This window comes from Geotrypetes seraphini, chromosome 7, assembly GCF_902459505.1.
Source record: "Geotrypetes seraphini chromosome 7, aGeoSer1.1, whole genome shotgun sequence".
Lineage (NCBI taxonomy): Eukaryota > Metazoa > Chordata > Amphibia > Gymnophiona > Dermophiidae > Geotrypetes > Geotrypetes seraphini.
In genome coordinates this window covers 94,119,015-94,143,964 of record NC_047090.1, presented here as the reverse complement: position 1 = coordinate 94,143,964, position 24,950 = coordinate 94,119,015, and the positions used below count along the sequence as shown (strand labels likewise).

Below are 24,950 nucleotides of genomic sequence, written 5' to 3'. Positions count from 1 at the left end.
ATCACCCCAGGTAGTGAGGGATCTGAATACCAAGTTTCGTTCAAATTGGTCAAGACGTTTTTGATTTACTGTGAGAATGGCAGCTTTTTACATTTTTTCCATTGACATGAATGGGTGAAATGTGATTTTCTGTTTGTAGCTCCGCCCACGTGTGCAGGAGGGCCGCGAGACCCCCAGAACATATCACCCCAGGTAGTGAGGGATCTGAATACCAAGTTTCGTTCAAATTGGTCAAGACGTTTTTGATTTACTGTGAGAATGGCAGCTTTTTACATTTTTTCCATTGACATGAATGGGTGAAATCCGATTTTCTGTTTGTAGCTCCGCCCACGTGTGCAGGTGGGCCGCGAGACCCCCAGAACATATCACCCCAGGTAGTGAGGGATCAGCATACCAAGTTTCGTTCAAATCGGTCAAGCCGTTTTTGAATTACTGTGAGAATGGCAGCTTTTTACATTTTTTCCATTGACATGAATGGGTGAAATCTGATGTTCTGTTTGTAGCTCCGCCCACGTGTGCAGGTGGGCCGCGAGACCCCCAGAACATATCACCCCAGGTAGTTGGAATTACTGTGAGAATGGCAGTTTTTTACATTTTTTCCATTGACATGAATGGGTGAAATCTGATTTTCTGTTTGTAGCTCCGCCCATGTGTGCAGGTGGGCCGCGAGACCCCCAGAACATATCACCCCAGGTAGTGAGGGATCAGCATACCAAGTTTAGTTCAAATCGGTCCCACAGCTTTTTACATTTTTCCCATTGACTTGAATGGGTGAAATCTGAAGTTCTGTTTGTAGCTCCGCCCACGTATGCAGTTGGGCCGCGAGACCCCCAGAACATATCATCCCGGGTAGTGAGGGATCCGCATACCAAGTTTTGTTCAAATCGGGCAAGCCGTTTTTGCGTTGGCAGCTGTTTTACATTTTTTCCATTGACATGAATGGGTGAAATCTGATTTTATGTTTGTAGCTCCGCCCAGGTGTGCAGGTTGGCCGCGATACCCCCAGAACATATCACCCCAGGTAGTGAGGGATCTGCATACCAAGTTTCGTTCAAATCGGGCAAGCCGTTTTTGCGTTGGCAGCTGTTTTACATTTTTTCCATTGACATGAATGGGTGAAATCTGATTTTATGTTTGTAGCTCCGCCCACATGTGCAGGTGGGCCGTGAGACCTCCAGAACATATCACCCCAGGTAGTGAGGGATCGGCATACCAAGTTTCGTTCAAATCGGGCAAGCCGTTTTTGCATTGGCAGCTCTTTACATTTTTTCCATTGACATGAATGGGTGAAATCCGATTATCTGTTTGTAGCTCCGCCCACATGTGCAGGTGGGCCACGAGACCCCCAGAACATATCATTCCGGGTAGTGAGGGATCTGCATACCAAGTTTCGTTCAAATCGGTCAAGCCGTTTTTGCGTGATTGCGGCACATACATACATACATCCGATTTTATATATATAGATAAGACCAGCATCTTTCTATAAAAAGAAATAAGACATACATGAAAAGGGCTAAACAGTGAGGCAGACCAATTTCTATTTTCAGGAGTGTAGTTCTGCTACTTTAATTTAAAATAAACTTTAAACTCCATGACTATTACTGCATATTGTACAAATACTCCTGTTTTTTTCTTCTTGAAAGATTGGCTGATTATAACTCACACAGCGGCATGTAGTCAGGGCCTTCAGGGTATTCGCCCAACCCCTTAAAGGCCCTGAGGGCATTGCTCTGAATTTGATTGGCTTTGTAGGTATTAGACAGATGCTGCTCAGCCAATCAAATTCAGATCACTATTGCCTTCAGGGGGTTCAGAGAATCTCTATACAAGAGCCCTGCTTTTTTTTTTTTGGGGGGGGGAAGGGGGTACTTTTTGTTTGATGTAGTTTGATTGGTTGAGCAGGCTGCCTACTCAACAAATCAAACTGCATCAAGCAAAAAGTAAACAACAACAAAAAAAAAGAGCAGGGCTGTGGAACCAGGAATTCACTGAATCCTCTGAAAGTCCTCACCGTATGTCACTATGATATATATGCAGTTGAATATGTTTTATTCTCAGAAGCTCATATTAAGTATCTTTCCTGAAAAAGTGATTAAATAATAATGAAATCAAATCCAGGAAAATGAATCTATTATACCACGTAATCTTATTATGTCTATTAATATACTGATATTAATCCAAGTCTGTCTATTAATATACTGATAGCTTTTAAATATGTCCCTTTCCTGATGCATGAATGTTGTAGGCAGATCATCAGATTATACCCATTTTATACACTAAATAATTACTTACGCATTTCAGTCTATAATCATAAGGCTGGGAGCTTTCTTCTTGTGCTGTCAAATGATTGAGGTTAAATTCAGAAAACAAAGAAGGAACAGCCTCAGCCTATTTATGTTCTAGTGTCATTGAGGTGTACCACTTAAATATAGTTAACTGAAAAAATAATTGCTGGCCATAGACCTTTTGAGATTCTGAGAATGAGCCTCTCTCAGGATAATGTCTGCAGATGAGTTAATTTAATACATACAAAATTACTTCCGACTATGAACGCTGTGATGAAAATATAAACTCTATATTATGCCATGCCTCAGAGACCGAGTATACCAGCAAGAACTGCTAGAGACAATTTTCGGTCGAAGTCTCAATCATTGGCAGATGGCATGTACTAAACGTACTATATTATTCTAATATTTTTGTATTTTTATATATTTTTTTAGTTTTTTAAATAAATTATTTGAATAACAAAGATGACAAATTGATGTACATTTTAGAGATATTTGAAATCTTAAAAAATAAACATTAAAATTTAAATTCAGTGTTTAATGCAGCAAACTTACGGAACCCAAATTGACCTAAATCCTAAGCGAATAATTCTCAAAATGGCGTCACTTGCTACAAACGTTGAGCCATTTAAATTGGCCAATGCGGGACTGCCGGTAAAATGTCACTCTGAGGCATGGCATAATATAGAGTTTGTATTTTCATCACAGCGTTCATAGTCGGAAGTAATTTCGTATGCTCAATATTTGATATATACTTCCATAGTATTTGAGTTTTAATTTAATACATACCATGACAGGAATAAAGCACTCATAACTGCAAAGCCAGGCCTTCCCTATTCATTGTGTTGCTGCTTGTACCCTTCAGGAGATCCCAAGAAACAAAAGGGTCAAAAAATCCTTTTTATTCACTCTTCCAAAATATAAAGCTCAAAGAATAGAAAGGGGTAGGACAAAAAAACTTTCAGAATTGGAAACACCACCTCAAAAGGAATGTGCAGTTCATTTAATGTACAACAAATGTTTACACAAACCTCTTTATGCACAATCAATATGTGGATTCCGGAAGGAAGGGCATCGGAGTAGCTCCAACACAACAGATCATTGGACTCGTATAACACACAGTTATTGCAGGTCCCGATCCTAATAGTATATAGTAGTTTATAATCACTTGTCCTTCCCCTTCTTTTCTGTGATATTAGTTCATAATTACTGTAGTTAAAATAGGAAACAAATGTGAAAAAAAAAAAAATATATATATATATTTCCAAAAATTGCTTTTTTAGAATTTTTTTGTGATAAAACCACCACTTCTACTATAGTTAATAAAGTGGCAATCACTTATCTGACTAGGTGTTCCTCCAAATTCGGCTCTACCATCTTGGCAGTATGTGAGTCTGGAGCTGTCTTTCACTGAAGCTGGAAATTATGTTTTTATATCCGGATTCTTCTTTCCAGGCATTAACCTTTCTAATAAAGGTTTAAGAGGAGGATGAGTGGTGATTTTGCATTGCCCTTGTAAGGATTTGCACATGGTTTTTCTTGTTACATAGAGCTTTTTGGACCCCTATTCGATTACAGAAATTAGATAATTCCAAGTCTAATAGATGCTGGCACTGCCATCTCGATGTAGGGACATTGGATCATCTATTGTTCTATTGCCCCTTGATACTTAAATTTTGGAGGTCCATTTGGGATCAAGTGAATGAAGTACTGGAAAATCCTATGGCATTGACGTATGATACTGTACTATTTGGTACAATAATGAGGGCCAAAAGTCAAATATCTTCCCATAATAATGAACTCCTCTTTATTATGACAGGCGTTGCCATTCAACTTATTTTGAGGAATTGGAAAAACTGTGAGCAGTTAAATTATACTTTTTGGTGGGAATCTCTATGCCATAATTTTTAAATGGAATGTATGATGGCCATACAACAGGGACATTATAGGAAATTTATGGATGTTTGGGAGCCCTTTGATCATACACGTCCAGCGTGGGTGGGTGGGGAGGGGAGTGGGGAGATACTTTTAATTTGAGTGCAATTGTTGGATATGTAGAAAGGGGGGGATGATATATGTATTTGTCATAAAATATAATTTGATAGATTTTAAGTGCTGTTAAGTGCTGTTAAAGTATAAAATGTATGTACACTTCTCCCTCCGTATTCACGGGGGATGCGGGCAGAACATAGCCATGAATACCGAAAAACTGCAAATAACTTTTTGCATGTTATTCATGGTTTTTCGGTAAAATAGACCTGAAAAAGATAATAAACCATGAATAACCCAACCTGCGATTTGCTCCGTACAACACTGGGAGCAGCGATTTCCTTCATGAACCACCAAGAGCAGCGATTTCCAATGTGAAACACCAATGGAGGCGTTAGCGACTAGCGCGGTAGGTGGTTTAACGCACAGAATTCTGTGCGTTAAACCCATACTGCGCCTTGATAAAAGGACCCCTTAGTTTCACTTCCATTGTATAGGTTACTGAGGTCTTCCCTCCATTTTATCTATAGGAGGGTCACGGTTCTTTGATTAATTACATACTTGGTTTTTCTTTTTGTATGATTTTTATTAAAATAACTCCGCCCCCAATCCATAGAGGTCAAATACATTTCATCTGTAATGCTTTATTGTTTAATATCTCAGAAGCACATATGTAGCCACCTGGCATAGGTTGACAGCACATTTTAGGTGTTAGGACATGATCAAATTGAAAGGATGAGGAAAAAAAAATTAATGTTATGTCCTAAGTACAATTAAGTAAACTGAGGCATAGGAAGAAAAGATGACTTGACTAAAATAGCAAAAAAAGGCTATAATGGAAGGTGTCAGAACAATTTCCTAGAATTTTCTCTGTCATAGACAGCGCTAAATTGTTTATTCTTCATTGTTAATAGCCAAAGAATGATAGCTACAAATTGCTTGGAGAATTGTTTCCATTAAAAAGCTGTTAAAGTCACTTAATTAGCTACTTTAACAGAAGCCTTTTAGGGTTAGATGTATGAAACATTTTCTCCACAGACATTAAAGAGAAAAATACTTCAGTACAACAAACACGATTAGCATTAAAGGAGAAAGGAAGAAGAAAAGTCAGAAGCAGTCAAAAATGGGAGAGATTGAAGACTAGAATTACTAATGCCCGCTGTTGCATAACATTTACAAAAGTGTGTTGAAATCTGAGCTTAATGTATTTTAATTCAGGATTTTTAGCACAAGCTAAGCCTAGATTCAGCGCAACATTTTCAGGACATTTTCACATTTTTTTTCTTGTTGTGCACTAATGTTCTCTTTAGCACATGTTACCTGGGAAAAGTGAACAAGGACTTCCATGTTTATTTATTTGTTTTATTTTATTTATTTATATTCCGCATATTCTACAATTCTATGCGGATTACAAATTATTCAGGTACACAAGCATTTTCCCTATCTGTCTCGATGGGCTCACACTCTATCTAATGTACCTGAGGCACTGGGGGATTAAGTGACTTGCCCAGGGTCACAAGGAGCAGTGCAAGATTTGTACCCCAAACCCCAGGGTGCTGGGACTGTAGCTCCAACTACCCCACCAATTGGTCAAACTAATCAGAGTCTTAGGCTCATCCCTCTGTATCCAGGATACTGAGGGAGGAGCCTAAAGCCCTGATTGGTCAAGACAATCAGAGCCTTAGGCTCTTGCCTCAGTATCCTGGATACAGAGGGAGAAGCCTAAGACCTGATTGACTCAGATGCCTAAGGCCCCTCCCCTAAGTAACTGAACCAATCATGGCTGTTAGCCCCTCCCCGTGCATCAAAAGGTGCACTGGGGAGGGGAAGGCCCGTTATGTAGAACTGGTGGACCCAAAGCAAGAGCCTCAGACTGGGCTTCCTGCTTCCAACTATTTAAAAAGGTATGGGGAAGGTTCAGGGGAGGTTTGGGGGTGGGGGCATCCAGTGGCAGGAGGGAGAGTGGCTCAGGGATGCTTGGCATGGTGGGGGCCATGGCGCAGGGGTATTCTACATGGCACCCTCCTGCCAATTTTTTCTTGTGCTGTGTTTGTTTGGGGTCATCGTGGGAGGGCAGTCATTGGCGGTGGGGGACTTTTTTTTTTTAATGGGAGATATTTTGCAAAATATCTGTTCCTTTGAAAAAAAATGAAAAATAAAAAAAAACAGGCAGACCTGTTGGTTTTTCCAATCGCTAAAACCTCTATTTTGGGGGGAATAGCCAAGCAATGTTAGTGCATCAATCGCTTAGCTACTTTGTATGGGGCTTTAGCTAATTTGCATAGCCGGATCAGAAAATGGGTGATCAAGGGGAAAAACATGCGCTGGGCCTTTTTGTGCATCAGGTCGGTAAAACTGTGAAAACAGGTTTAGCGATGATCACTGACTTTAGTGCATCTAGCCCATAGTGAGGGAAGTTTTCATCTGGCATGAGCAATGAATACCATTTCTGGCACTAATATCTTCCCTGCATCTTCCTCATTGAAGACTGAGCATAGGAAGACACCCTCATGAAGCTCAAGGTTGAAAAAAAAAATAAAAAATGCAAAATTTCACTAATGTAAAGTTACCAGTAATTTTATTGTGTTTATCTTCAATCATGACACCTAAAGAATACAGCAAAATTGCATTAGCCATTACATTAGTGGGAGATCGTTATAGTTGCCAAATGCTGGCCTTCTGATAACGAGCTCAGCTTAATATCTCAAGTCACTCTATTATATACTTTTGGCTCAGTGTGACGTCATCAGTTTCTCAACCAATAAAAATTAACAAAGGAGGTGTTTAAAGTTAGACAAAGAAAAAAGTTTCAGAAAAGTACATTTGTTTGCTTATATTCATTTCTGAATATAAATCATAATTTTCACAAAAGTATATTAAGAACATCATTTGTTAAAAAGATGCTGAAATGTTCTAAACCCTTCAATGCTGAAAAGTTGTCAGCCTTAGAGGAAAGAAAAGCTCTCCCTAAACTGACAGGTTCAAATTTCATGGCGTTAGCCCACAGAAGTCTTCCTAGAAAAGGAGGAGGGGGGGCTGGTTCCCCCTGAGCTGACAGCTTCACACACAGTGTCTGACTCTAATTTTTTTCAGATGTTGCTTTAGGATTTCTTTAGGTTGCAAATATAAATATTATGTTTTTTCAAAACCCATTCTTCTATCAATTCTTTCACATCCACACATTCATACTTGCTTACTTGGGCCCAAGCATTCATAATTCTCATTCATATCTCGGCCATTCATAACTCACATTTCATAAATGTTATATCTCAGTTTGGAATACTTTCTTCTAGCCAGCCTAAGGCACATGTGATATCAATTAACACCACATGGCCTAGCAGCGGGAAAACTAAACAAAGAAAAAGCAGAGAGACAAAAGGTCTTTGGATTCCAAAGCACAAAAGATATAGCAAAACAAAGAACCAAAATGGAGTCCATGTATCCTTTATGATTTCCTCCATGATCTAGCCCAACAGCAAAATACATAAAAAGAATATTATTATACTTTCCCTTATATTAATCTGTAGTGTGTTTTTTCTGGCTTTAGCTTTATTCATATTCAGATTTTTATTCATCAGTTTGTCGTACACTTCTATTGGGCGTGGCCTTAACTAACATATATGCTTGTATCTAACTAGAATTACCCAGAATCATACAAAAAATAGGCACTTAATACTGCACTATCATGTTCTGATATCCATTCCATTACCGTCCCATAAACATCACCCCTTACTGGCCACGAGCCACTACTCCTCAAGACCGAAACAAAGACTTCATTTAATCTATCTGTTATGACCTTGTCTTTCCCGAGTTCCCCTTTTTACCCCTCAGTCATCTAAAGGTCCAACTGATTCTTCTACCGGCTTCTTGCTTCTAACCTATCATTCAGCTAGTGCCATAAGAGCCAACGTTTGAAAATTATTGGGAGTACTGAACTGAATACACATTGCCCTTCACTGGACACCCACAGAGCTGTCACCTATGGCTGCTACCAGTGTACAACTGAAAAAAGAAGGTGACATTCAGGTCAAGAGAAGCAGTGGGAAGTCATGCCTCAGGGGGCGTGAAAGGAACACTGATCTCAGGATTCACAATTTATCTTTGTGTTAGCTTTAGTATCAAGTTCACCAGTAGAGGTCAGATCGAGTCTGCCCAATATGCGGCACTATTTGGTTGGTCAAGAATGTCTTCTGACTGGCCAAATAGCACATGGCTGGCTAACTTCCGCTCTATATCCCTGTCAGAGGATTATCTGGTGACTGAGATGTGACGTTGCCGATCACTGCCAGTATTAAGTGGCTGGCTGGCTAAGTTCAGTGGTCAGAGATACTCACCTAAAAAAAAGCAGGTCTTATCTTTGGTTGCTAGGACAGCTGGCCAGTTAATGAATATTGGTTTAGCCAGCTATGTCTTGGTAGCCAAAAAAACCCCTAGAAATTCAGTACCAGATATGGCCCCAGCATTGAACTTCTGGTTTCACAGCCACCCATGAGAGCTAGCTGGCTGTCTCTCGTAGTCTAAATATTGACCTGATTGTTTCTAAGTCAGTGAATTAAAAAAATAAAATAAAATAAAAAAGAATTTACTGTTATGTTAGGGGAAAACACTTCTCAAGTGTTCGACTGTTCAACATGTGCTCCTGTTTCTTGCAGAGCTGGAGCCTTCAGAGAGGAATAGGTAGCTCTTAGCAGTAGTAACTGAAAACAATCAGGATTAACCCTTTGGTGAGCCCCAAGCACATGAATGTTTTGCCCCCCACCCCCACCCCTCAGTATTATAAACACATTTTATCATTTGTCATAGAATCTTGTGTGGTTTTGATTGAAGATGAAAACTGGGGCATAGGTGGGAGCAGCTGGAGCAGTTAAGAAGTGCTGCTGCTGATTCCTCCTGACAACCTGAGGATAATAACACACATGAAATAAGGAAAGCAAAGCTCTGTGGGCTGGTGCTGCCCAATTCACAATTCAAATCGGTTCACCGATTCACTTCGGGTGAATCGATTTAAAACAAAAAAAATCAGCTTCCCATTCCGGTAACTGACCCCCCCCCCCTCACCCCCTAAAGCATGATCGGCAGTGCTGCTCTTGCTGGCCGGCCGCTGCCGCACCTGCTTTAGAGGGCGAGGGGGGAGGGTCAGTCAGGAAGTGCTGGTGTCTGGCTTCCCCCCTGGCCTCCCGCTGGTATCCGGCTTCCCCCCTGGCCTCCCGCGCACCATTTACCTAATATGAGCAGCCTGCAGAGAAGATCGCAGTGCTAGCGATCTTTGCAAACTGCCATAGGTCTTCGGAGCTGTTTCCTCTGCTGCGATGCTGCCTCTAATGTCATATTAGGTACATGGTGCGCGGGAGGCCAGGGGGAACATGCAGGCCTTCTGGGTGGGGGTGTGCAGTCCTTTGGAGTGGGGGTGGGGGGTGGCATAGGTCTTCAAGGGGGAGAGGCAGGTCTTCAGGGGTGGGGTGCAGGCCTTCAGGGGTAGGTGCAGGCCTTGGGGGGGGGAACAGACCTTCAGGGGAGGGGTTCCCTTGGGTAGAAGTACACGGAGGGAGGGAGGGAGGGAAGGGGGGTTCAAAGAGACATGCATATGCCGGACTTTGGGGGGAAGAAATAATGGGTCTAAAAACAGAGGGAGAGAGATGGTGGACAATGGGATTTAGGGAACAGAAAGGGCGAGAAGTTGGACACAAGGGATGGTGTGGAGGAGGGATATAGTAGTTGTGAAAAGAAAGAGAGAGATGGTGGACCCTGGGGTGGTGGGGAAGGAGGGAGAGATGCTGGATGGAAGGGTAGTTGAGAAAAGGTGAATTTGTGGATGGAGATGAAAAAAAGGAAAGATGCCAGACCCCCAGGGGAGGGAAGGGAAATGGAAGGGGAGGACAGATATGGCAGATGAATGATTAGCACGGAGAAAGACATAAGAAGGAGACCTTGGCAAGCAAGTTATCAGAAGACAACCAGAGCCTGGGACCAACAAGATTTGAATAATGACCAGACAATAAAAGGTAGAAAAAATAATTTTATTTTCTGTTTTGTGATTACAATATGTCAGATTTGAAACGTGTATCCTGCCAGAGCTAGTGGTAGACCGCAAATGTGAGCTAGGATTTAAGAGAGAGAGGAAAAGTCTTTTTTGTTTGTTTATTTTGTTTACACCACAACGCCAGTGTGGTTAGGAGAAGGCAAAGGGGGTGAAAAGGCTGTAAAATAAACCCACCAGGATGTTTGAAAAAAACACCCAATTGGGCAGAAAAATCGAATCGAAAAATCGATTGAATAGGCTGAATCGAATCGAATTTTTTTTTCCTGAATCGGGCAGCACTACTGTGGGCAGCAGTGGCTCAGGTCCTCCTCCAACACTCTTCTTTCTGCCTACAGCTGATTTAACAGGGTAAAAATAGGCATGGAATGTCATTGAATTAGCACATATATGGAAGCAGGCTTGTGGACATAAATTGGATGAGTCAAGTTGGTTCTTTTTCCGGACCAGAACTATGAGTCCCCTAACTTCAGCAAGTTCCATACAATCTATGTTCTTTCTTTATCATAAGCTAATATGGACTCCGCATAAACTTTCATTGGCGGGCTTAGTGTCATCTAATGTATGTTGGAATTGTAAACAACTCCCGGGCTCTCTAAAACATATGATATATGAACGTTCTATTGTTAATTCCTTTTGGAAAGAAGTTTGGATAATAATACAAAAGATATTTGGCATTTCGGTTCAGATTTCTCTCTCAGTTATTATATTCCAATCTCATTCTCCAGCCGTTAGTATTTCTAAAAAGAATATGAAGTTATTTGATATTATTATTACAATTACTCAAAAGCTAATTCTTTCCAATTGGAAAACTTCGCATCTTCTTAATATCTCTGTTTGGTGGAGCTCAATCCTGTTTCATCAGAGATGTGAAATGGTGATAGCAGAAAAATTGGGAACAATTAGAACATTTCACAAGTATTGGTCCCTTTTATCTTTTTGTGATCCTTCTTGGTCTCAATCCTTTTGAGGAAATGGTACAGTGGTATAATTAGTCTTTTCCCCTCCCCCCTCTTTTTTTATTTTTTATAATGCACTATGCTTCCAACTTTTGTATTTTGTAGTATTTAATGTAACAATTTGCTTTCTTATGCTCTTTATATTCTTAGTTCAACTATGTTGTTAAGATTGTTGAGCATCTGCTGTTATTCTAATTATATTCTCTAATAAAATATCTTGGATGAAAAAAAAAAGAATTGGCACATCTAAGAGTCTTTATCTCTGCAATATTTTCTCAGTAACTCTGACTACTTGGTTAATTTCCTTGTAACGTTTTCATATTACTTGTCACCAGGTACTCACCATCTTATGCTTATCTTTACTTTTCTTTTTTTCTAGTCTTGCTGCATCCTACTTCCCTTGTTCCTATCCTGCCTGTTTTCCCCTTTACGATACTGTAAATCTTTCCTGCCCTTTTTGTCTTCTTGTGTCTAGTTTGATTAACTTGTTTGTGTACACTCCCCTTGTTATGTTTTTATTTTAAATATTGCCCACTGTTTTTATATATTGTACACCGCTTTGATCATTTTTTTTTTGTTTTGTTAAAAATGGCGGTATGTCAAATAAAGTACCGTAACTGCAACCTAGCCATGTGTCTAGTTTGTTGTACCCCCTGCCCTGGAACAAAATGTGTATTAAGATTGTTCTTCTAAGCAGAGGAGATCAACAGATTCTAAACATTAAGTACCGTATTTTTCGCTCCATAAGACACTTTTTCCCCACCAAAATTGGGTGGAAATAAGGGTGCGTCTTTTGGAGCGAATACCCAGCCCCAACCTCCCCCCATACCTTGTTTTAGTTCCTCTGGCGGTCCTGCCCTTCCCTACCAACAAATGTGTTTAATATATTTTTACACTCAGAGCTGCGCTGGAAGCAGAAAGCGACTTTATATACAGACCCCACGTGCCACCTTAAAGAGGATGGGCGCCACGCATTCATCTTCTTTTAAAGGCAATAGGGCAGAAATAGACAGGAAACAGCCAATCAGTGCGTGGGGGTGGAGGCTAAATGACACAGTGGACGGAGCCCTGATCTGCTCACTGGTGCAAAGGAGAAAACGTGGAGCCGAGGGGGGTGGGGGTGCGGCGGAGAGGGGTGGGTCCTAGGCGCTGTGGTCAGCTTAAGCTCTCCAGGTCCGGGGGCAGTTTTGTCAATGCATCTGCTCCGTCTTACCGCTGAGCACACAAAGATCAGAATGTCTGCTCCTCGGAAAGTTTATATAGTGGGCTCAGGAAACTGGTAGGTACTGGCATGGACTGGCACAGATCGAGGATCGGGGACTGTGGGCTGTGCCTGTCTTGAGTTTACGCAGCACCAAAGCTGCTCCAGGAAGCAGCATCCAGGGTCAGCCATTTCTGTGCAGCGATTTTCAATAGTGTAGAGATTTTCACTTGCAGAGAGAAATCAATGAGGAAAAAAGTGTATAGCAATGTGGGTTGTGACTTAGGGAAGCTGAGGTTCAAATTCTGCTTCTCCCATTGATGCTTCTTGGGGCCTTGGGCAAGTCACTTAATCCTCGTGCTTGCCTTTTTGTGCCACTGCTGCTGCAGCTAGTTTGGGAGTCAGCTGGAGGGAAAGGCAAGACCACCATACCGCCGGAAGAACTAAAATAAAGTATGGGAGGGGGGCCTGAGGCCCTGCCTGCCTGCTTTCCTTGGGGTGGGGGGCCCTGCCTGCCTGCCACTAGGCCTACCTGCCTGTCCTGTCTACCCTGTGCCCTGTCCCGACCTACTACTAGACCACCAGAGGGGGACAGGAGCATGGCAAGGAGTGTGGGGTTGGGTGCAGAGCCTGGCAGGGAGAATTTGGTTCAGAATGTTTTTTTTCTTGTTTTCCTCCTCTAAATCTAGGGTGCATCTTATGGTGCAAAAAATACGGTAAGTATATCTCAAGAATTACCATGCACAATAATATAACTGTTTACCATTTGGATTTGTAAAAATGTTTTCATTTTTAAAATTACTAATGCACTGCATCACCAAACTGAAGTGCCTAAAAAGAGAATTATACAGTATTGTAGTTTTACTTGGATGTTGAGAAACCAATATTCATATCCAAAGCGTGACAGGGTCAATGGTGCAACCAAGCATTCCATTTTATGAGACTGGAATCTGATGACATAGTCAGTGCTAAGCAATGTTCTTTCGAGGGCATGGCATTTAAAGCAACAGCACCTTCACTGATTTCTCTAATAATGCAGTTCTCAGTTAAGCAAACAAACTAATTGAGATTCTTTGTCTGGTCTGACATTTATTTTATTACTAAGCAGGTATTTGTGTTTGATGTTTTTGAAAGCTCTCCTTGCCTAGCTATTCCCATCAATATGTGTGTGTGTATGTCTCTGAGTTGACCACTAACCCTTGGCTGCATGCTGTGATGTTTCATGGCAGAGTACAGGAGTGGTCTGCCATTGCCTTCTCCTTTGCAGTGTGTGGCTCCACTATGTTGCTGCTGCCCAACATGGATGCCTGGTGTTCCCCAGTGGTCCCCCATCCAGGTACTAGTCAAGCCTGAGCCTGCTTGGCTTCTGATGGCAAGGGTGGGCCTACCCAGTGCAGCCAGGCTGCAGGCCCCACTGAGGTGAACCTACACAAATTGGGGTGCTGCTGTACCAGACCTTTCCAGAACCCTGTGCAAGCTTCACATTTTATATATCTACAGTATATCCTACCACTACTAATACTTATAATTTCTTTAGCACTGCTAGACGTACACAGTGCTGTACATTAAAAACATTCAAGAAACAGTAGAGGTTACAATCTAATCAAACAAACAAACAGGACAAGTAGAAGGTTAGGGAATTTCTCAGGCATGAGTACTTCACAAGTGATTGGAGGTTAGGAGTTATAAGCAGCCTTGCAAAAGTGGACTTTTAGTATGGATTTAAATACTGCCAGGGACAGACTCAGGCAGTCTGTTCTAGGCATATGGTGCAGCAAGGATGAAGGAATATAGTCGGAGTTGGCAGTAGAGGAGAAGGGTACAGATAAGAGAGACTTTTCTGATGGAGTTCTTGGGTAGGAGTATAGGGAGAGATAAGAGAGGAGCTGCAGAGTGAATGCACTTACAAGTCAATAGGAGGAGTTTGAACTGTATGTGGAAATAGATAGGTAGCCAATGAAGTGACTTGAGGGGAGGGGTGATATGAGCATGGCAACTCTGGTGGAATATAAATCATGTGGCAGAATTTTAAATGGATTGAAGGGGGGAGTGACGGTTATGTGGACGACCTGTGGAAAGCAAGTTGCAGTAGTGTAGGCGAGAGGTGAGAAGGGTGTTGATAAGGGTTTTGGTAGTGTATCTATCTGTCTATAATTTATACATATGTTAGGGATATGCATTTGTCTGAAATGATATAGGAAATGTCAATAATAGTAACATAAAGGAATGAAGTCTAACAAAAAGAAGAGTCTAAGATATAAATCTCAAATATGACTTTTACATCTTGGACTCTTTGTTTTATTAGATCTTATTTGTTTATGTTATTATTATTGATATTTCCTATATCATTTCAAAAAATGCATATCCCTAACATATACAGTATATAAACTATAGATGTTGGGGGGGAAGGGGTGTAGGGATCTCACAATGGCTCACTGTGAAGGGGGATTGGGAAAGGATCGGTGGGTGGGAGGGAGGGAGGGAGAGAGGAATTGCGGTTCTCCCTGATGGTTTAGCTGATCCTGGCAAGGGAATCCCATTCAGCTGAGCCAGCAAGACTCCTTTTACTATGCCACGCTAGCGGTTTAACATGCGTAATAGCGCACGCTAAACTGCCGGACGCGCTAGCCACTATCATCTCTTCAGGCGGTAGTTTTTGGCCAGCGTGGGGGTTAACGCGTGAAGAAAAGTCACGCGCGTTATCCCTGCTAATGCGGCTTGATAAAAAGAGCCCTTAGTGGTGTATAAGATACATTAAATTAAATTAATATTGTTGTTTACATTGCTATCTTTACTACCATCACATCTTGTCTTTTGCTGGGGGTGGCCACTGTAAGTGTCCTGCATACATATGCCACCCCCCACCTTCTAGTTAAATGCCTAGAAACATATTGCATGAATTTCATAGCAAGGATTCTTTTTCTTGCCATAGTAAGATGCAGGAATCTAACATGTGTTGGCACCAAGACTAGGGTTATCATATTTTAGTCCGGAAAACCCTGGGCTCATGACCACATCCTGTTCCACCTCCAGCCCCACCCTGTTCTGACCAGCCCCACCCAGTTTTGCCTCCAGCCCCGCCCCCAAGGCTTTGCCCCAGGAAATTGTGTCTATATTTAAATATGCCCACTTACTCAAAATAAAGTAAATGACGGCAGATAAAGACCTGCATGATCCATCCAATGTGCCCTAACATAAATGGAGTCTTGGTTGTAACCATATATCATTCCCATATATTGTTGACAGTATTCAACTTTTGAGTCACAATGTCTTCCCCTTTCTTCCTGAACTGCAGTGCACCTTCGCAGCATATGACAATAAAGTGATGTACATCACTTGAGCTGCTGAAGTCACACCTATCTTTTGCTATTTGCAGGACGTAGACCGTAGAAGTTTGTCCAATTTGTTGAATCTTCAGTCTTTTGTCATCTGCAGGACACAGACCGTAGAAGCCAGTTGCCCCTATGTTGGAGTGGCTGAATATTCCTGTCTTTTGTTGTTAGTGTGGCACAGACTGTAGAAATCTGTCCGTCCTCAGCCTCAGTTCCCTCTGCGCTGGAGTTGCCATTGCTGAATCTTTTTCAGTAGTTTACCATTTATAGGTCTTTTGCCATTTGCTTGAAACAAATTGTAGAAGTCTATCCATCTTTGGATTTAGTTCCCCTACATTTTGCCCAACATAACACCTCAACAGCCATTTTAAAGCATTAAAATGACCGTTGAGGTGTTATGTTGGGCAAAATGTCTAAATGCAGCACCTTAGAGCTTAACTTACAGTATTTCTGAGTGCTATGCTGTAAATGTTGGGCATTCCCATATCCATCCATGCTCATCTCCTTGTGAACACCTCCTTTCATTTATGTGTGCATAAATTATAGAATAACACTGAATGCACGATTAGTGCTTATGAGGGTAACAGTCATGTGTGTAACCTCTGGCCTCCTATGGTACCCTATGGCTGGTTATGTGCACAGGAGTCAGGCCAGAAGAACACTATCAGGTAAATAGGACTATCAGAAATTTCCCCTTTACCAGTATATTCAGGGGTCTGGGCACTGAGCCCCAGTATATGTATACAGATAGCCAGCTGCTTAGAGAAATTCTCTGCCAACTCCCACAAAGCTATTAACCAGAGAGAGACAGGCTCTCCCTACTCCAAACTGCTCCCTTCCCCTTCTCACTCCAACTGCTTTCTGTCTCTCTCTACACTGTTCTCAGATTGAAAAAATTCAGAAACTTTCGAAAGAGCTAATAGTAGCTCTCTGTTCTTAGCAGTGGGAGGAGCCCACAGAGTGTGCATGATAGCCTCCCCATTGTTATGACATCAGAGGCAAAGCAATTCCCTGTATCTTGAAACCTCTGAAAGAAGTGTACAGATGAACTCCCCCCCTCCCCCTCACACGGCTGAGGGGATATATGATTGAAGTCTACAAAATCCTGAGTGGAGTAAAACGGGTACAAGTGGATCGATATTTCACTCCATCAAAAATTACAAAGACTAGGAGACACTTGATGAAATTACAGGGAAATACTTTTGAAACCAATAGGAGGACTCAGAGAATAGTTAAGCACTGGAATGCTTTGCCAGAGTTTGTAGTAAGAGCTGATAGCATAGCTGGTTTTAAGAAAAGTTTAATTACCAACCCTGTCCTGGAGGACCACCAGGCCAATCGGGTTTTCAGGCTAGCCCTAATGAATATGCATGAGAGAGATTTGCATATAATGCTCCATGCATATTCATTAGGGATAGCCTGAAAACCCGATTGGCCTCAAGGACAGGAATGGGAACCACTGGTTTAGACAATTTCCTGGAGGAAAAGTCCATAGTCTGCTATTGAGAAAGACATGGGGGAAGCCACTGCTTGCCCTGGATCAGTGTCATACAATATTATAACTCTTTGGGTTTTGGCAGGGTACTAGTGTAGTGACCTAGATTGGCCACTGGGCTTGATGGACCTTTGGTCTGACTCAGTAAGACTATTCTTATGTTTTTATGCTAATATTCTTTATAACTTACGTGGCCATTTATTTTTTTCATCAAAATGGGACATCTATTAATTTTCAGTCCCGCCCCAGCCCTGCCTCAACCCCGCCTCCAATTTCTTCCATTCATTTATCATGAAGACACAATATCTTATTAACTCATAATGGTAACCATAAAATTTTAAAAAACACAAAGCATACTGTACGCAGAGAAAATTTTAATTATCATTTACGAGTTTCGGGGTTTTTTCAAAGATGTCAAGGCAGATGACTTTAAAATATGCAATGTCACCTCAGTAACTATAGAAAAATAGACAAATATAGTGCAAAATATAGAGAGCAAATATAAATTCTCAAAACTGACACATTTTGATCAGTAAATTGAAAATAAAATCATTTTTCCTACCTTTGTTGTCTGGTAATTTCATGAGTCTCTGCTCTACCTTCTGACTGCGCATCCTTTCTTTCTTTCATATTTATTGAGGTTGTAAGAGTTTTGCATTTACAAATGCACACAAAGGTCATTTAAAGTATAACTGAAGGAAAGAAATCTGTTGTGAATGTAAACATAAGCCTTACTAGCTGAAGTGAAGATGAGGACAACCACACAAGGGTGATCTTATGTCATCTACAAACGCACTACATATTTTTGTGCCAATGCCCATTGTTTTACTAAATGTTTCCCTCCTTATGCTGACAGTTGCCCTGCATTATGCTTTTCATAAAATCTCCTCATAAAAACACCTTCATTGCTCAAAAAGGGCATAGTTCATTTGTACCAAAGTTCTACTGTTGTTAAAAGGTGCACACACACACACACACACACACACACTTATTTGTCCCTTGCCTTGAATAAACTGATTATGCAAATCAGTTATAGATTTTAATTGCTTTCTTAAGGTAAGTGTAGCAACTTCTCTTTGGGGCTTTATTGAAATGGTCTAATCCTAGCCAAGGTCTGGGATGAGACATATTACCAGGCTGGGACTCAAAGTCTTTCAAATTCACTTCATATTCATCTTCACTAATGTATTCAACCCATCATTATAACGGCAAACTTAAACTTCTCAAACTCTTTTTCTTGGATGTCTTGCATCACTTGAATCCGCTTCATCACCCCTCTGAAATGTGTCACTGCAATAAGCATTTCATTTTCTTTATCTATGATGATCGATAAGGAGAGACATTATGATAATAAAGTGACTAGGGTGACACTGATTCTGATGATGAAAATATTAATGGTGATCATGGTGGCATTTAGTGATGCCGATGAAATTGATAGCAAGGAAGGCACTGTTGGTGATTTTGGTAACAATGATAATAATTTTGATCATACACTTTAGATATCACCATTGTTAGCTGATATTGGCTGAAACCATAACTATAAAATCTAAGTAAAAACACCAAAACCCAGCAGCGCGGCCGGAACTTCCTCTCCGACATCAGAATCGATGTGTGTGGGGGTGGGGGGTGGGGGGAGAGGAGGATTGTGCAGTCGCTGCATGAAGATGATGTTAGTGGCTTGGACAAATAGGCGGCAGTGGCCCATTTATAGCTCGCCTGTCCCGCTCCTTCTGAAAACGGGACATTTCGGTGTCTCGAAGCTGTGCATCTAGACAACGGGAGAGGTGAGCTAAAAACGGGACAGTTCCGTTCAAAACAGAACATATGGTCACCTTATTTATAACAGATGCATTTAATTGGGACTAAATTCTGAAAATGATGTCCAAATTTGGGCACTGAAAAAACCAGGTGCTGAGTGATATTTTATAAACGGTGCTCCAAGTTGGGTGCTGTTTGTAGAATAGCGCACCCAGTATTGGCATGAGGATTTTTTATACTAACTGAAACCTGGTTTAAATCCTCACTCATAAATTGAGAGTGGGATCCCCCAAATTCTACAATGCATTGTGCATTCTTAAAGAAAACCCCTGACTTGCCCATGCTGATCCCCTTTTTAGTTGTGCGCTAATAGATTTGCATGCACATCTTTATAGAATAGCGCTTAGCAAAATGCCCATGTAAATCCAAATTGTTAACTATTAATGCCAATTGATTAGCGTTCAATTATTGGTGCTAATTGTCTTATTAATCAAATTGCATGCACACATTAGGTGTGCACCCAAACTTCCATGCATAATTATGAGAGCCATATATAGAATCCAGGGGAGCTGGTGCATAACTTTAGGTTATCTGTTGTAGAATGACGGGGTTAATTTGTGTGCTTATATGCTTACATAGGGGGAATTTTTATAACAGCCCACATAAGAACATAAGAATTTCCGCTGCTGGGTCAGATCAGTAGTCCATCGTGCCTAGTATTCCGCTCATGCGGCAGGCCATAGATCAAAGATTAGTGCCCTAATTGAGTCTAGCCTTATCTGCATATGTTCTGTTTCAGCAGGAACTTGTCTAACCTTGTCTTGAATCCCTGGAGAGTGTTTTCCCCTATAACAGTCTCCGGAAGAGCGTTCTAGTTTTTTAACCACTCTCTGGGTGAAGAAGAACTTCCTTATGTTTGTACGGAATCTATCCCCTTTTAACTTTAGAGAGTGCCCTTTCATTCTCTCCACCTTGGAGAGGGTGAACAATCTCTCTTTCTCTACTAAGGGCCTCTTTTACGAAGTCATTTAGCGCAGGCCGCTGCGGTAACGGCCCCGAAGCCCATAGAGATTTAAAGGGCTTTGGGGCTATTGCTGTGCGGCAGCCGCTAGCATGGCTTTGTAAAACAGGCCCTAAGTACACTAGCAAATGCATATTATTAATGGCCAGTGTGAGCTATCCTTTCTTTTACTGGGGATTTCAAAAGACATTTCTGTGAAACACCTTATGCCATAGAGCTGATTAACCAGTTTTAGATGACCTAAGGATTTTAGTGTAAATTTCTATAAAGAGTAGTGCATTTTGAATTCTGATCATTATACAGCTAGATAACCCTGTTCCTTTTTTCATGTATTTCCCAGACTTATCTAATTTCTTCATATCCAATGTACCATTCGGTGTATGAGACTTTTAATCTGGTGTCTCAGTTAATGGACAGAGATTTTAAGTATCACCAGGCTGTGGCTCGTATCTGGGGAGTGGTAGCCCTGACGCTTGCTGACAGTGTTCTTCTGACGTTCGACTGCAAGAATTATGCCAGTGCCCTGGAGAGAATTCTTGCCTCTGTTCAAACCAATTATGGTGCTTTGTTCCTGAAAAATGGCATTAGTCTAGGTAAGAAACAAAAAAATGGTACTTGTCACCAGATGAAGACCCCCGGTTCACTCTGTCATTTATGATATCTTGTCATGCCTAGGGATTTGCATTGGGTAACACATTTACCCACCCCACCCCTTTACAAAGCTGCATTAGGCTTTTTTATCGCTGGCTGCAGCAGTATTAGCTCCGATGCTCATGGGAATTCTATGAGCGTTACAGCTAATACCGTCACAGCTTGAGATAAAAAGCCTAATGCGGCTTTGTAAAAGGAGCCCTTAGTTTATTCGTTTTTCATAAAATATCTATTTTGTGCTAAATTGATTTAATGCACATTAATTGGTGCATTAACACACCTTAAGTCAGTTGGTGCATGTTAAAAAATAGAAAATTGTTCATTACAATAAATATATGAAACAAACTAAAGAAGTATTTAAAAAAGGACAAAACTAACAAACTGAAAAAGAACACAAAATTTTTGTCTAGTCACATCCCTACTAGGTACCATAGGAGGGGCCTTAATCAATCTGGGCCAATCAGAGCCTTAGGCCCCTCACTGGCGCATCCCAGGATGCACTGGGAGGGAAGGCCCGCCATTTGGAAGAGGCTAGGCGGTATTCCTCCAGCCAGCCTTCGTAAACAAGGTAATGAAGGTGGGTGTCATCGGAAGCTGGGGGTAGTCATCGGGGGTATGACGGCGGTGGGGGGAGGGAATGGGCATCCTTCCCATTCTTTGCTGAAGGGGTGTTGGGGGGGTTGCTTGGTGGTGGGAGGGAGAGGGCATTTCTCCCACTGCCGGGGGAATGTTAGGGGGGAGGGATTTGCATGGTGGCAGGAGGAAGTAGGCATCTCTCCCGCTGCTGGGGTGTGTCAGGGTATTGCTTGGAAGCAGGAGGTAGTTGTCTTCCCTCCTGCTTCCGGGGGGAGGGAGAGTGCTTGATGGCAGCAAAAGTTTCTGACAGGTCTGAGCTGTCAAGCCTTACTTTTCTGTCAATGTCTGAGCCAATTAGCACTCAGGTACTGACCAATAAGTAAGGCTAGGACAGTTTAGACCTGTCAGAAAATTTTGCTCGTAAATGTACGACTGCGAGGTTAGGGAATTCCTCGGCGATAATAGAGAATCGCACGGAGTACTTGTTTAAATTATTAATAACCTTGTTGTAATACATTTGCAAGGCAGAGTTGGAGACTGCTAGGAAACTCAGAAAAGACCACGGTAAGCCGTTTTGATAATCCACCGCCAAAATACATGAATGCTAAACTGGCTGGAACTAGTTTAGTGACCATATTAAAGTTTTGAGAATCTTCCCCTTGGTTGTCAGAACAAGGAAAGGATAGTACAATTTCTATGGGAGTAGATCTTATGATCATTCTGGAGCAATTTGGGGTTACTTTTGTCTTCAAACTCAGCTGCAATTTTATGTGAACTTTATATTTGAATTTTTTGTGATCTATCAAAGAAAGCCAGGAGTATAGAAAGCAATTCCTACTCATGTGGCAGAAGGTGCAGACTCTTGAGGGGGTTTATTTACTTTGGCATCCATACAATGGGAGTAATTATTCACAGTACTGATAGCATGTGCTATTTTTTTTGCTATTTTATCACAGGTCTCATTTTATGTAATGAGACCTAGCTACTAATAACTGGAATTAACAGTAAAGCAGTAATCCACACTAGCAACTAAACTCCTAAATGTATTTTTAATTTCAGTGATACTACATGTATTTTCCTTGAACCTTCCCAATTGGTTTAACTGGGTTTAAGTGGCGTGATAATTGATTGACCATTAAAACCCAATTAAACTCTCATTAAAAATTAAAAATAGCCTCTGCTTTGCGGCCCCTGGGTTCCTGCCTGGGTTCCTGGCAGCTAGCAACACAGAGTGATGCTGAAGCCTGGGTGTGGTTAGGGGGTGGCACCAGACATCAGCATCACTATGCTCCGCTGACCGCGATTCAGGAAGGACCCTCGGCGCCGGAAATGTGGGCCTGTAAAACCCTGCCTACATTTCCAGCGCCTGGGGTACTTGGGAGCCACAATTCTGGAAGCGGCACTCGTCGGTGATTGCCACTTACTGAATCAGGGCCTTACTGCCATTTATTTTGTAGGGGGCAAGACTCATGCGCTAACCATGTGCTAATTGGCTAGCACATATCAATATAGCATATAATACGCTATTCTTCACCTCAGACATGCCCTCAGCGCTAAAAAATAAAATCTATTTTATAGCGTATAGGTAGTACATCTGATCCTAAAACTCTCGTGGGATGACTGAGGTGCCCCATGGCAATGCTTTTTAACCTGCTGTAAGTATGCATTAGTGCTTATTGCAGCTTAATAAAAGAATATATTAATATGAACAAAAGATTGTTTTTTTAAGTGCTCATAATTAGTGAGAGCAAAAACAACACCAACAGTGTCAGGATAAACCTCTCAGGATTTATTAATTGCCCTGAACCATTACAAAATATTTCAAACATCCCCTACTGAGTTATAGTAAAGGCATCCAAAGTGCACTAAGGGGTCCTTTTACTAAAGCCGCAGCAAAAGTGGCCTTAGCATTAAAACCACTTGTGCCACATCCAGAAATTAGTTGATTTTCCTATTTCTGGAATTAATGGCCACGGGCTAATTGCGCAATTAGTGCATAGAGATTAAAAATATCACTGTGTGAGTCTTTACTGCCACCCATTTTGTAAACGGTTAGGCCTGGATTCTCTAAATGGCCCTTTTTTTGGCAACGCCAATCGTGTGCCAATCATACAACTGCACCGTATGGAGAACTGCAACTTCGGGAAAGGTAGACACCAGAAATGTAGGCCAGGGTTTTCAAGATCTACAATTCCGGTGCCTACCCTTGATTTGAAGCATGCCCACGGAGGCACTTTATGGTGCCTAATGCCACTTCTGGTGTTAGCCACACCGACAGTGGCGTTAGGCATTGTAAAGTACCTCTATAAGAGCGAATTTGGTGCTGTTTTTTTTAGGTGCCAATGGGCACCTTGAAAAATTTTTTTTAAAGGTTTTTTAAATGGCATGTTCCACTTAGGCATGGATGGGTCGCCTACTGGCACCTAAGTTAAGGCGCCATTTATAAAATATGGGCCTAAGGGTCCATGCGCTAGCCTTATGCTAATCAGTTAGTGTATGGCAATACCCCACATGCTGAGTAGAGCTCTCACGCCCATTCTTCACTCCCAAACATGCCCCCTTCCACAAAATAATTTGAAATCTTTATTCAACATGCGTAGTGCACGTGCAAACCAGTAAATTTACAATGGGATACCTTTGTGCACCCCACGGTAGGTATCTCTAGCTCACAGTATGAATGCATTAGTGTTTATTGTTTCAACAAAGCAACAATTATTTGGACTGATGGTCTACATGCAAAAACATAAATATTCAAAATGTGAAGTATCAGGTCCCTGATATGAACCATGTTTTGAAAAACTTGGAGACCATCCATTCCAAAATGTCTAATTCAAACACTTTTCACAGAAAAGTTAATTCTACTCAAAGTTTTCAAGTCTAGTAGCTCTCAACAGGGTACAAAACTTGTTATGGGAGGCATGTCTGTAACTTCTTGTAGTTTGTAACCTTTCCTTTATTCATGATTAGTGTACCATATTCTTTGTAGGCTGTGAGAGTTTTATATACCAGCCCCGAAGCTCTTTATTGTGCAAGCTTCTGGGGTTCCATGGGCCCCTTTGTCCTTGAAATAACATTTACCACAATATCTTTCCTGTCAGACCAGTCAAAAATATCACACTTTACAAAAAAGATTATAGGTTTCTTGAGGACTAATACAGCTCTGCACAATTGATATGTGAAATAATTCTCTATTGAACAGGAAACCCTGCTATATTATTTTAATGTATATTTTTAAAGTAATAACTCCATTTGTATGTGTGGGCATTTTTTTTTTTTTTTTTTTTAATCCCAGATAATGTGACAAAAGCAACAGAAGAATTCAAGAAGGCGGCAAGTGCTTTGCACAAAAGTATTGAAACCCTGGACATTAAGAAGTAAGTATGGCTTTGTGTGAAATTTGATATGCTTCTGAAGGTCAAAAAATAACTTGATATATGAAGAATCAATGAACTGTCTAAAGAACACATTCTGCAGCTACCTGAGTTCAGCATCTACTTTTGTACTCTGTATGAAGTTTTTGCTGCTGTAACCTTTAGCAATTTGCCTCCACTCCAGGGTCCTTTAATCTACTGCTGCGTTACAATACTCCTGAACCCTTTTATTAACAGAAAACCACATTGCGAGCTCTTTAGATGAAAACGATTCA

General features: G+C 41.3%; 1 protein-coding gene across 2 annotated transcripts in view; it reads left to right on the top strand.

Annotated features, from left to right (window-relative positions):
* Positions 1 to 24,950, top strand: part of LOC117363922 (putative N-acetylated-alpha-linked acidic dipeptidase) — a 294,479-nt gene that overhangs the window by 183,014 nt on the left and 86,515 nt on the right. For both annotated transcript variants that reach the window (XM_033952501.1, XM_033952500.1), the window contains exons 15-16: positions 20,418 to 20,670; positions 24,597 to 24,678. In XM_033952501.1, coding sequence (XP_033808392.1) covers positions 20,418 to 20,670; positions 24,597 to 24,678 — 335 coding nt within the window. The remainder of the gene's footprint in view (positions 1 to 20,417; positions 20,671 to 24,596; positions 24,679 to 24,950) is intronic.